The sequence below is a fragment of the Brienomyrus brachyistius genome, chromosome 14 (genome assembly GCF_023856365.1).
Source record: "Brienomyrus brachyistius isolate T26 chromosome 14, BBRACH_0.4, whole genome shotgun sequence".
In the NCBI taxonomy this organism is placed as follows: Eukaryota; Metazoa; Chordata; class Actinopteri; order Osteoglossiformes; family Mormyridae; genus Brienomyrus; species Brienomyrus brachyistius.
In genome coordinates, this window is record NC_064546.1 from 21,956,645 (window position 1) to 21,968,507 (window position 11,863).

At 48.7% G+C, this 11,863-nt stretch overlaps 2 protein-coding genes and 4 non-coding genes across 16 annotated transcripts in view; 1 reads left to right on the plus strand and 5 right to left on the minus strand.

Moving 5' to 3' along the window:
* Positions 1-7,978, minus strand: part of LOC125707100 (heterogeneous nuclear ribonucleoprotein R) — a 36,230-nt gene extending 28,252 nt beyond the window's left edge. For 9 of the 11 annotated variants that reach the window (XM_048974008.1, XM_048974007.1, XM_048974006.1 and 6 more), the window contains exons 1-12: positions 7,766-7,978; positions 6,639-6,833; positions 6,271-6,389; positions 6,035-6,142; positions 5,424-5,537; positions 4,979-5,155; positions 4,738-4,873; positions 4,238-4,443; positions 3,947-4,096; positions 3,680-3,801; positions 3,042-3,580; positions 1,141-1,214 (exon numbers count right to left, since the gene is read on the minus strand). In XM_048974008.1, the coding sequence (XP_048829965.1) occupies positions 1,183-1,214; positions 3,042-3,580; positions 3,680-3,801; positions 3,947-4,096; positions 4,238-4,443; positions 4,738-4,873; positions 4,979-5,155; positions 5,424-5,537; positions 6,035-6,142; positions 6,271-6,389; positions 6,639-6,792 (1,857 nt within the window). In that variant the 5' untranslated portion in view covers positions 6,793-6,833; positions 7,766-7,978 and the 3' untranslated portion in view covers positions 1,141-1,182. Of the gene's footprint in view, positions 1-1,140; positions 1,215-2,136; positions 3,581-3,679; positions 3,802-3,946; positions 4,097-4,237; positions 4,444-4,737; positions 4,874-4,978; positions 5,156-5,423; positions 5,538-6,034; positions 6,143-6,270; positions 6,390-6,638; positions 6,834-7,765 lie in introns of those variants that run through there. The other 2 variants (XM_048973999.1, XM_048973998.1) reach the window with 2 other exon arrangements.
* A 359-nt stretch (positions 7,979-8,337) lies between these two features.
* On the minus strand, positions 8,338-11,164 carry rpl13a (ribosomal protein L13a). The gene is made up of 7 exons (XM_048974009.1): positions 11,055-11,164; positions 10,221-10,293; positions 9,761-9,826; positions 9,367-9,468; positions 8,990-9,075; positions 8,749-8,808; positions 8,338-8,587 (listed from the first exon to the last, which is right to left on the minus strand). The coding sequence occupies exons 1-7, from the start codon at positions 11,073-11,075 to the stop codon at positions 8,378-8,380; spliced, it is 618 nt and encodes a 205-aa protein (XP_048829966.1). The 5' UTR covers positions 11,076-11,164; the 3' UTR covers positions 8,338-8,377.
* On the minus strand, positions 9,220-9,295 carry LOC125708177 (small nucleolar RNA SNORD50). The gene has a single exon (XR_007382436.1). It is a non-coding gene; the product is annotated as a small nucleolar RNA SNORD50 (small nucleolar RNA).
* LOC125708182 (small nucleolar RNA Z195/SNORD33/SNORD32 family) lies at positions 9,894-9,975 on the minus strand. Its single transcript, XR_007382440.1, has one exon. It is a non-coding gene; the product is annotated as a small nucleolar RNA Z195/SNORD33/SNORD32 family (small nucleolar RNA).
* LOC125708176 (small nucleolar RNA Z195/SNORD33/SNORD32 family) lies at positions 10,372-10,456 on the minus strand. The gene has a single exon (XR_007382435.1). It is a non-coding gene; the product is annotated as a small nucleolar RNA Z195/SNORD33/SNORD32 family (small nucleolar RNA).
* A 94-nt stretch (positions 11,165-11,258) lies between the features above and the next one.
* Positions 11,259-11,330, plus strand: trnaw-cca (transfer RNA tryptophan (anticodon CCA)). Its single transcript has one exon. It is a non-coding gene; the product is annotated as a tRNA-Trp (tRNA).
* Positions 11,331-11,863: the final 533 nt, after the last annotated feature.

The following is an 11,863-nucleotide window of genomic DNA, read 5'->3' on the forward strand; positions in this document are numbered from 1 at the left end:
CCTGCAAGTCCTAACAGCACACCCTAAGCACATGGAGGCTGGATTGTTTAGTTAGGAGTTACAGCACACCGGTTAACAATAATCGCTACTCTGTGGTTTCACTGCGTCAAATATAAGTTTCCAAACTCCATAGCGCACACAGACGTGTTTATCGATAACGGAAGAGAATTGCAATATTGAAAGCTTTACCGTTTTTATATTTAATGCGGTGAAAAAAATTTCATTTTATCCCAAATCAGAGATTCAATTAAAACAGAACAGCAGGTGATCAGATTGTTTGGTCCATTTGTAGTTCTGCATGCTTGAAAGAATGACAGTCCTGAGGAGACAAGCTGCAGTAGCGCCTGTGCCCCCTGGTGGACATCAGCATGCCTGCAGTGCCACAAAAGGCTGCATCCAAAGTGGTCAATCCAGCCCAAGAGGAGCTGCGGCACGTGCCGATTTTAACGTTAAGGAGACAACCAACCAACCTCGGTCCTAATGGAGAAGCCTGGATCCACCCATTTGAGCAAAGGTCTGGTTAAAGGGCTTGGCTGAAGTAAACACTCTGAAACAGCTCAGCTAGCCAGGTCCAGGGCCGAACACACCTTATCTAGTGGGACCTCATCCATTCTCCATCACCTGTTCTCATGTTGTTCTGAGGATGATGTTCAGCGAAATGGTAAAGGCCCTACAAACACTGGACCGTGGCAGCTGAGGGGTTCTCCTCTCTTTTCAGCTTCAGCGCTTTCCTTGGTCTTTTTGGCGTGAGCAATGAACATCACTAGTGCGGGGACTTAACAACTGAAGGCCTCATCTGAACAGTACTCCATGTTTTGTTCAGTAAACAAACATTTACTCTTCAGCAAACATACCTCCTTCAAAATATAGATCCTTCTCAGGGTTCTAGGAGGGTTACAGCGAATGCTGTCCATAGGCAACCAAAAAAAGCTTCACCAACCAAAGATGTCCTGAATGTCAGACGTAAACCATAAATGTTTTCATAGATCAGGTGCCTAACCAGGAAGCTGTTATGCTACTCCTCATCAAATCAAATCGATTCATCTTTACTGAGCAAAACATGTGAGGGTGGGGGGCACGCTGGTCGTCCCCGGGAAGGAGAGAACTCCAGTTAGAGTTGAAGAGGTAGACCAAGCTCACCCTTTTTGGGAAGAACACAGCAGAGATAGATGTGTTCCTCACTCACGCAATCGCTGCCCCTCTCGCGTCTTCACCTGGGTGATTCGAAATAAAAGGAGAAACTTAAACAAACAAAAAACCCATAAACAAACCCATGTTAATTAAAACGAAAGAGGGGAAAGGACAAACAAAAATGAAAAATGAGCTGCAGACTTCCGTTTTAATAGGGAAGGGAATGTTTGCAATTTACACACGAGCATTTTTATTGTTTCGAGTGCAGCCAAACGAAGCAGATTGATAATCAGACTACGGCTTAATCAGATAATCGGATTTAACCCTTTGGTTGCCAGAAGCAGCTGATGTTTCTGAGGGGCTGAATAAGGTGCGTTCACACAGACCGTTCACTTTTGGCACGTTCTCCTTGGTGCTGCCCTGCTGGCAATGAGCGACTAGTCGTCCGTTAGTAGACACAAAGCCTTAACAGAGCTTATACTGCCATGGCTCTATCAGGTCTCTTCAGGACAAGTCACTCCCTGCTGATTTCAAGCAAGCGCTGAGTAACAGGGGATGTCTAAATATATTAGTAACAAATGCAGAACGATCTAAGTGCAGCGAGCTATCACGTGATTTTCTGAAGGCCTAAATGGTGATGCTGAAAGAAATGAGTCAAATGCTGGAAAGCAAAGGGTTAAAATTCCTGATTTTGGGAGATTGGGTACGGTGTTCCGTCCTACAGAGTTGAACGAACCAGTTATTTGGTATTTGGGTTTTTCTGCTGTCGTTTTTGGTGGGGAAGGGAGTTGGTTGGTTGGTTGATTGATTGGAGCGTGTCTTTTTGCAGACATTTTTGCAGAAAGTGAACTGCTATTAAATACAGATTTTGTTTCAAAAACACAAAGCTTTTTTGAGCAAGCAGGATCACTCACATTACGTAAGTTTTCCATCTTGAGGCAGGTCGGATTTGGCGGGATCAAATAGGCCATGACACAACTGAATTTGAAGTAGCTGATAATCGAATGATGTATGGTTGAGTTTTATTGAAATGTAACAAGAACAATTTATAAATACAAACACATCAAAGAACATACGGCCTGGGCTGTTACGGTTCAGCCAAACCAAATCCTAAAGGGCAAATTTGAGAGAGAGAAAGCTCGTAATAACAGTTTTTTAAAAAAAACACAATTAACCTACTTCTACAAATGCTAAACATACACTGTAACGTTACTTTCCCAATACAAGAAAAAATGGAAATTCTTCATCTCTCCCCGTTGGTTAACCTTCCCCAATGGTGTTCAACAGATTAAAATAAACTCAGGCTTTCAGCCTTTATGTACAAGCAAATTGCTAAGCCCGTCTATCAGGAACCTGACAGGGGACAAGTCCGAGGGGGGGGGAGGGGGTGGTGTGAGGTGGGGGGGGAACGTCTTTGCTTCCTGCAGGTTACTCATGATTTACGTCTTCTCAAAAACTTTTGAAAATGAGAATCCACCTTTAAAGTGTTAAACGTAGGCATTAAAAAAATACAAACCAACAAAATAAGAAATAAAATTTAAGGAATAAAAGCATTTAAGCGTTTAAAGCCAGAAATGTCCCAAATAACCACAAGGAAAGCAAAAGGATAAGAAAAAATTCAGAAAGGCTGTATTTACACTCATCTTCATCCCAATACAGACTGCAGCCTCTCGCTGCCAATCAACACATGGATGATGTGAAGCCAATTCTCGCCTCGGTTATTTTTGTTGGACTGTTTGTGCACATAGGTTAAAGGATACAAAGCCAATCAGACGTGGTTGTGTTGCCAATCTCCTCGCTCGTTTCTGCGTGTTTAGTGCTTCCCCAAACCCTTACTTCTGTCTACTTCCACTGCTGGCCGTAAGAATCCTGATAAAACTCCTGGTTGTCATTATTGTAACCATAGTTACCGGAATAGTCGCCACCTTGCTGCAGGGGCTGCTGGGCGATGGGCTGGGACCCCCAGTTCTGCTGGTTGTTGGTCTGCCGCCGCTTGGAGTCTGGCTGGTTGTAGCCGTCGGCCTTCCTCTTCCCGCCCACGTTGCCCCCACGGTTTCCCCTGGCGCCACGAGCGCCACGACCCCGTTGCTGCTGGGACGGGCCGCCCCGTCCCCCTCGGCTGCCCCGTGGTGCACCCATGGGCGCCCCCCGCTGGGCATAGCCGCCACGGCCACGAGGAGGCGGAGCTCCTCTGCCCCTGGGTGGAGGCGGGACGCCGCGGCTGCCACGTCCGCCCCTCCCTCTCACAGCATAGCCGTCGTCGTAGCCATAGTACGGATCCTCATAGCCACCCCTGTAATCGTGGTAGTCGTAGCCATAGTAGTCGTCATAGTACTCCTCGTATCCGTAGTAGTCGGGGGGGTAGGCATAGCCCCCCCTCCCTCCTCGGCCCCGGCCTCGGACGGGTGGCGGCATGCGGGGAGGTGGGTAGTAGTAATAGTCATCATACCTGCGGCAGGTGAGAAGAGACGTAAAACTTCACAGCATGGCCTGGAGACTGCCTGACACACCCGGGGCGAGTGGGACCCCCCGCCCCCCCAAGACCCACCCCGTGTTCCTGGTGGTCTGCCTCTGCGCCTGCCGCTCTTTCCTCTTCTTATCTGGTGGCTTCGCCAGGACGATTTCAATCTCCTCCCCCTCCAGCTCTTTGCCATTCATCTCCTGCATGGCCTAGCGGGTGCAAGGGATCGATTGCTGATTCGCGCTGGCTCATTGGCAGGGGAAGTCGACAACACCCCCCTTACTTCCCATGGTCATTCCCGGGGAAAAAGCCATCTTGATGGTCTACAAAGTAACACTTGAGTCATTTTCTAACCTTGACGGCAGCGTCCCTGTCCTCAAAGTGGACAAAGGCGTAGTCCTTTAGTTTCTTCACCCTTTCCAGCTTCCCGAACTGGGAGAAGGTCTTCTCCAGGAGCTCCTCTGTGACAGGCGTGGCAAGGTTTCTCACAAACAGCACCTTGACCTGATGGAAACAGCCAAGCACACTAGTAGCTCAGGGACCGTGACATCTGCGTGATGACTGCGGACTTCAACGTGTGTTCAATCTGCGAGACGACGTGAACCGTGAAGTGGACGCTGTCACTGGGCGAAGCCTATGTCTCACCTTGGCCATGACCTCTGGGTCGGGCTCCTCGACCGGGTCGGCCCACTCCACAGTGACTGGGTTGCCCCACACCTTCACCTTCCCACTCATCAGCCGGCGACGGGCCTGTGCCGCTGATTTGTGGTCTTCATACTCCAGGAAGCAGAAGCCGCGGTTCTTCTTCTTGTCGTCTGGCTGGTGGTACAGGATGACCTCCACCAGGCCCTCTGGGGAGCAGTGAGGCAAGAGACTTATACGGACTGCAGTGTCAACACCAGCTGCAAAGGGGTCATGGTCACAGGGTGAGAGAGACCAGTGGTTCAGAGGAGATGAAACCCTTGAGCACTGGCCATCTCATTCCCCACTCAATGGCCAGGGAGAGCCAGCTGTCATCTCTAAGTGAAATAACCGAGCCAAATGCCTGCTGTTAATCGTAAGGGTAAACAATCAATCAGACCCAGTGATATACACATGGGGCAGAGAAACCAAGTGGCGACAGAGAAAGGTGGTCCCCCTCAAACCTGTCACTTTGCTGAAGTCCTCCAAGATGCTTTCCCTGGTCTTGTTCTTCGGAATTGAGCCCACAAACAGCCGGTTGTTCGCTACGGAAATGCAGACTCCAAGGTATTTGCCGGACCGGATCTCGTAGTTATCACACTGGCAACAGGAGGATTAAATTTCAGTCAGCACCTTCAGTTCACACCTACCCGCAGAACCTGCCCGAAGAGTCCCTCCCCGACAGACCCACAGCAATGAGCTCACTAGCTTTACGGCCTCCTGCGCCGCCTCCTTGTTGCAGAAGGTGATGAAAGCATAACCTCGATTCTGGCCCGACAGCGGGTCCATCATCAGCCGCAGGTCCCAGATTGGGCCTGCCTTCTCAAACAGCGGTACCAGCTCATCCTCATACAGGTCCCTGGGGATCTTGCCCACAAACACCTGGGATGACCAGAGAATACACATCCGTCAGGTCAGCATCTCTTGCCCCCCCCCCCATCACACCCCATTGTATAAGAGTTTATTTTTATACAAACAAGCCTGTATCACAGTGTTCCTGTACCACTGAAACAAGTTACATAGCTGCTACAGTAGCTCTCTTTCTCTACACATCCCCACATCAATAGATACCTGCTTGCCTCTGACTAAACATGGAAACACTTAGGGGATGATCTCAGCAAATGAAAAATAAAGGGATTTGGGTCCTTACCTCTGTCCCAACTCCTGGCTGAGACCCAGAATACACCTCCTCAGGAGGGGGGCCTCCATACTTCCTCTGACCAGTCGTGACATCTAGGGTATAGCCTGTCCTCTCCAGGAGAGCCTGTGGGGCACGCCGTAAGAGGGAGGACGGGATAAACATACGCAACACGCCACAAACCGGCCCGTTTGCCTCGATCCAGCCCCTCTGGTATTACCACCAGCTCAGGAGTGAGCCAGGCTTGTGCCATTGTCAGGACGGCAATCCAGCTCATGCCCTGAATGTTCACTTTAATGTACAGGCAGTGACCAGAGGTGCCAAGCCAGAACAGCACTCACTGCTGCCACTTTACACTTATCGTTTACGGCGTTGAGCTCAGAGCACGTGGAAGGTAGCAGATAATGCACTTTCACAAATGGCTTTAAGCACAAACAGTGGGATAACATGGGGCCCTGAAATTAAGCACAAACAGTGGGATGATGAGGGGCCCCAATAACACGAGGCCCTGAAAGTAAGCAGAAGCTGCCGGATGACACGGGGCCAAAAAGTAAGCACAAAAAATACGATGACACGGGGCCCCGGGTCCAGCCCCTTGCTGGGCAGTGCAGGTGATACATCACCTTGATCTTGGACTCGTCTGGCCCCTTGGTGGATTCCTGCACTTTGCTGCCCTGCTTCTCCCTCTGCCTGTAAGTCTTCATGACCCCACAGAGAAATGCACTTTTGTTCTGAAAAGGGTCGCACATTAAAAATGAAAAACAAATAGAAAATCAGGGGAAGTCCAGCATGTGAGGCCATGCCCACCACAACGGCACAAACACAGGAGGGAAAAGGGAGCCTCGAGACATATACATACCTGCACATGGGACAGATCGCTCTCCTTGAACTGCTGCAGAACAGACAGCGCCCCTTCTTCATTGAACTCCCTCAGAGCATCAATGGCCCTCTCGTCCAGGTCAGCATAAGCCACAAGGCCTAAAGATTATAGGTTTAAAGTAAATGCTATTAACAGGGTTCCTATCTGACAGAATCCGGCATCCCAATGACTGACCCCCCTGACAAAATGCATGGATCTAACAGAGCAGTCATGCATCCACCAGCATGCCCATGCTGCCACCTGCACTCATTTAGAGGGTCAGTAATACATTTTACAATTTCCCAATTCCTGAACATCGTTTACAGCATCTTTAAAAGTGCAGAATGCAGGCACAAAGCACCCCACACCTGTCTGAAAGATGTTGTCCAGGCTCTCTGCGACTTTCTGCGGGAGGCCGGCGGCCAGGAGCGTCTGGTAGTTCTCCGTGTGTGTGACAGTGATGTCCATAGGCTCCTCGTCCTCCTTCACGGGAGCTGAGTTACCGTTCACCTCAGCCGCCATTCTCCTGCCGATCACAGCAAAGCCAGACCTCAGGGAAAGAACTGATACAACGAGAGCGCGCGTAAGTTTAATGGAACTACATCAGTATCTGATCAGTGCTAATATAATAAAAGAAAACAGCATACGCTGCTGTTTTACACTTATCAGTCTAGAGAAAACTCTCAGACGTAAGGGACGGAGCCCATCACGGCTGGATCAGTCTGGCTTGACACCAGATCCTCTTCGCTGCTGCATCTTAAACTTCCCATTCGCATGCGGCTCCGGCGCACGAGCCGCCGACCCACATTCACACGCAGCCGCTCACCGGGAGACATCTCCGGCCGCCATGAGACAGGCCGCGAAGCCGCTCTTGCCCGGCTAACGGCGAGGGAGCGAACAAAGCCGGCGTCGGGGCGACCCCTCCATCACACTCCGGACGGCCGGGTCCGCTGCACCGGCTCGCGCAGAATCCGCCGCACAGGCGCACGAGCCGAGGAGACGCGTCACGGCCGGCGCGCGGCAGCGGCGGCTCACGGAGGGTTACGAAAAAAAAAACAGCCGGCGGCGGCCGCCTCGCTAACGGAGCTACCGCTGAGACGCGGCACTACTGCGACAGTGCTACCGGTTCGCCGGCGGGGGGTCCCGCTGTTAACGAGACGTATCGGCGGAGCATATCGGTGTTAGGACAATGGTTACGGCGCGACTGAGGCTGATTGTACACAAAAAGCCGTTCCGCCCCCCTCAAACTGTACGCCTCGGTATTCGATTTTCTGCCAGCCTTTCGAAAACCGAAATTAGTGGCAAAACAAAACGCGACTGCTTCTCAGTTATTGAATGGTGCACAGCGACCCTTAAAATAAATTAAAGATATGCTCATTTACCTGGTATTTACTCACATGCATTAGTTAAAAATTAGGGCCTAACTAAAATCCTCCAAACAAGCCATCCCTCAGCCATGAGGGTGAAAAAAATACGAAACCCGGCGAGTACTTACCGCTCCTTCACAAAATGCTGTTCACTGCAACCTCCCGCAGTTCACGTCTCCGAGCAGGTTATGGAAGAAAGGGCTGGACGTGGTTGATTTGAATTTGATAAGTCTTTATTTGGTTCTGCCCACGGAGCAACACTCAAGACGGCGCCGACGATCGTCCACGGCACTTCCTCGCGGTCAACCCGACCCTGACTATGGGTGCGCGCACGCAACTCCACCGCGGGGTTTCCAATGCCACTTTCCAGGGTCGTGGCGTAAGAAAATTAAGAACCAATCACACAGTGCCACAGTGATGGACGTAAAGGTTTCGCCAATGAAAGCGAAGAAACGGGCGGGACGGCGCGATTCCTTTGTAACCTAGGTTCTTAGGCATTGTTGGATACACATGCCACCTGCATACTTGCCTGTGGGGATTGGGAGCACCGTCTCGGGATCATAAACAGATGTAGATATTAAATTTGTCCGTCCACTTGAGAACCGTCATGCTAATACAATCCTCCTCATACATGCACAAGCAAACTGGCCAAATTTTAAGGCCCTCCATTCACACATGCAATAAGGAAAAATGATCCGAATAATTTCTATAAACATTTATTTTGATGAGTCAAAGCCAGCTCATACAAGGATGCCATATTGTTTCAGAACATCAGTGTATTTTGCAATTTTGCTCTGCACATTTTTCTCTGCCACCTTCTGCAGCTTTCGCTCAGCCTTCTTCTTCCTAAAGCGCATCTTAGATTTCTCCTTCCGCTTCTCCTCCAGGGTGGCCGTGATGGCCTGGTACTTCCAGCCAACCTCGTGAGCCAGGCGGCCAAGCAGGGCAAACTGAGGCGAGCAAGACAGAAGCACAGTTGGTAAACAATGGTACATTACCCAGTAATGAGGGGGAATCCAGTGCTTACTTTGTCAACTGGTTCCGTCCTCATTGTAGCATAACCAACATGTAACACAGTAAAATGGATTTCTTTTTTTTCTGTGGAACATACCTTGCGAGATGGCTTCAGGCGAACAATCTTCAAAGCAGCAGGCACCACCATACGCTTTTTCTGTCGGGAGCAACCAACAGGTGAGCGACTGACAAGACACCATTTTTGGCAAAGAAGTGGTGGGTGCCACTCAGATATGTAAAATGTTCTCATGCTGAAGAATCGAACAATGTAGGTAAAAAGGCATCATTGACAGCACCCAGAAAGCAGACTGGAGAATTAAACAGCCTGGGCCACTCACCTTGTCAAAGGGAGGAGGGATACCATCGAACACCTTCAGCCGCTCAAGGGCAGCCTGTCCCCTCTTGGTTTTGTGGGGGAGCATACCTAATTGGTGAGATGGAAGACTGATCAGCTCCGATTACAGGTAACACTCTGAGACTAACGACTAACACTGATGTTTTTGTTTAACAGTATTTTGCAGACTGCCAGGGCAAGAATGAAAGCCTGCATATAAAAACATCCAGTCCCAACTCAGTAGTCAGATCCGTAATGTTGTTTCATCAAAAAAATGTTCAGGTTTGGGATAATGTGTTCATCACAGTATGGGACAGACTGATGCAAAATGAAAGGGCACCTCTGCAGAGGCTGCCAGACCAGGCAAAGCCCCTCGCCCACCTCTCACTGTCCTCCAGAAAATCCTGCTGGGTGCCCTGAAGTGGTACGGTCCACGTGAAGGGTTGGTGTTCATCCGCTTCCGAAGGAAAGCCAGGTACTTCACTATCCAAAAGCAAATACCAACATCACACCCCTGCTAATCAGCAACAGGGGTTTCCTTCCATCTACTTCTTTACATCGCCTTCCATACAAATTCAAGTCATCGTACAGCATAAAGACTAACTGGTGGTCAGAGCAGGGCAACAATTTTCAGCTTTCATCACACTGGTGGTATCACTACATCTCCAGAGGTCGCTCAGCCCGCTTTGTCACAATGCCCGCTGCTCACACCAGCAGGTACAAGGCGGCATGAGGTAAACGACGAACCATATTCTGAAAATCAGAATACACTCACATTTATTGCGGTAGAAGTTTCCGGAAATGTTGATCCCTTCACACCTCACCACCACCACTTTCTGGCCTGTAACAAGAATGACCATTAGAACAGCAGAGGTGTGTGATCGTGGGCATCATTCCAAGTACCCTTGGCTGTCTCAGATGGTAGTGCATGAGAGTTTTCTCATGGTAGTTAAACTCAAACAATGTAGGTTATGCATCATCAATGACATGCCAATACAGCAATGTTTTGTAGCTTTAAAACAACCTCACTGAGGCAAATCAGGATTAGTTTCTCAGGAGTTCATATACAGGCCTCAGCAATGATATTGCACACAGCCATTCGTTTAAGATACTGTGGTGGATTTAATATAAAACGGCTATTTACAGTTTCCCAGGCAGGAAACTACTCCTGATTTACCCAGTTACCAAATTGAGTACCTCACCCACACCATACGTCCTGGACATAAGTTTCTTACCAAGCAGAAGCTGCTTCGCCACAATAGCGGCAAGACGACCAAGGAGATGGCCTCTGCCATCAAGCAGCAGAACCTGGGGATTAAACACGAGACAGATACAGTTAATGTGGAGCCTGCACACCAGAGAGCCGGCTCTTTTATCGTGGTGCCACTCGTCTCAGATGGTAGTGCATGAAAAGCCTTCTCATAGTCGTTGAAACTCGAACTATAGGCTGTATTCAAACATCACCGACGATCAGCATATCTGATGGAAATCGCGTATACATGCGGCCAAAAATATCTCTATGCTCAAAAATGTGTGCTGTGCCAAACACACGAAAAAAGTCAAACACATTCAGCCAGTCACATCTGAAAATATTGACAGCATATATGCACTCCTGACTATGAATGTGTGGCTGTAAAATGAAACAAATTACAGCTAATCGTGAAAAAAAGGCCGACAGACTGCGGCACAGCAACGCTAAAATAAATCAGCCAGCGCGGCCCAGCGAAATAAAGCACAAAAATTCTGGATCCGCAGAAATGAATGTTACTACGTACGAAATCCAGAATACTGACACGGAAATACATATATTACGATAAAATATAATTCCATCTAAAGACGCTGGACCGGTTAGCGTATCCTAAGTCAAACAACGTGGTTACCTCAGCTTACACTGCTCAGCCCTACCGCTGACAGACCAGTGAAATATTCACTAACTTATGTCACCTAATGCACCAAGCTTTCAAATATCGTGGAAGAAAAAATATACGATCATCAAGTTACCGTAAAACACTCGACTATTTCGAATTTAATTCACATTTCGTTCCGTTTACTGTGACTCCATTACACACCTTATTGAAGCGGTCCGCCATGATGTGGAAAAAGAAAGAGGAACGGGGCCGCTGGGTGTAGAAATCAGGGGTCAGGGGTGGAGCTTAGGTGGATCCCACGTGACGCCACCGTCGGTAAACGTATTACGTCCCATGTTTACGTCAAGACACCCTACGTCCATTATATTAACTACAAATTAAGAAGAAAACGCCGTAATCGCCGCGGGCCTCGTGGCGCAACGGTAGCGCGTCTGACTCCAGATCAGAAGGTTGCGTGTTCAAATCACGTCGGGGTCATTGGATTTTTAATTAGCTATTTTCTCTGTGTATCTTACCGTTTTTCTACATGTTACGTGTTTTGCCTTTGCGTAGGATCCATGACGCAGGTGGAAGAAATATTTCACTACAAATATACACAGTATATGTGACTACATTTGAAACTAATGATGGTATTTTTGAAATCCATCTTCTATACATCAGAAGGCCAATGCTTAAAATGTAGAAAAGTCATACAGATAAATTGATTTTTAAATATTTAGTTAGTTAATTTGTTCTCTGAACATCAGGGACGTAGTTTTTGGTGCAATTTGGGGAAATCTCATGAAATACTAGTTTTCAGAAAGCTGAAATATGCATTCGGCTTATTGAATTCCCATTTTCATTTAGGTCAGGTTGGGGAGCATCACTGGTACAGCACACTGCAGCACCCATCACATAACGAAACACCTCGGGATTCCAGTTAGTGACCCCATATGCAAGAAGACACCCACTGCCGTCCCACTCCCTGGAAATGGCCATATATCTGCCACAGCCAGGCGATACATGGGCGC

What these genes read in the sequence shown, in the direction of transcription:
- rpl13a (XM_048974009.1), bottom strand. Translation starts at nt 11,075, where the DNA reads ATGGCGGACCGCTTCAATAAG. An exon ending in TTTCTGGAGGACAGTGAGAG is followed by an intron (nt 9,076 to 9,366) that starts GTGGGCGAGGGG and finishes CTCACCAATTAG; the next exon opens with GTATGCTCCCCCACAAAACC. An exon ending in GCCTGAAGCCATCTCGCAAG is followed by an intron (nt 8,588 to 8,748) that starts GTATGTTCCACA and finishes TGCTCGCCTCAG; the next exon opens with TTTGCCCTGCTTGGCCGCCT.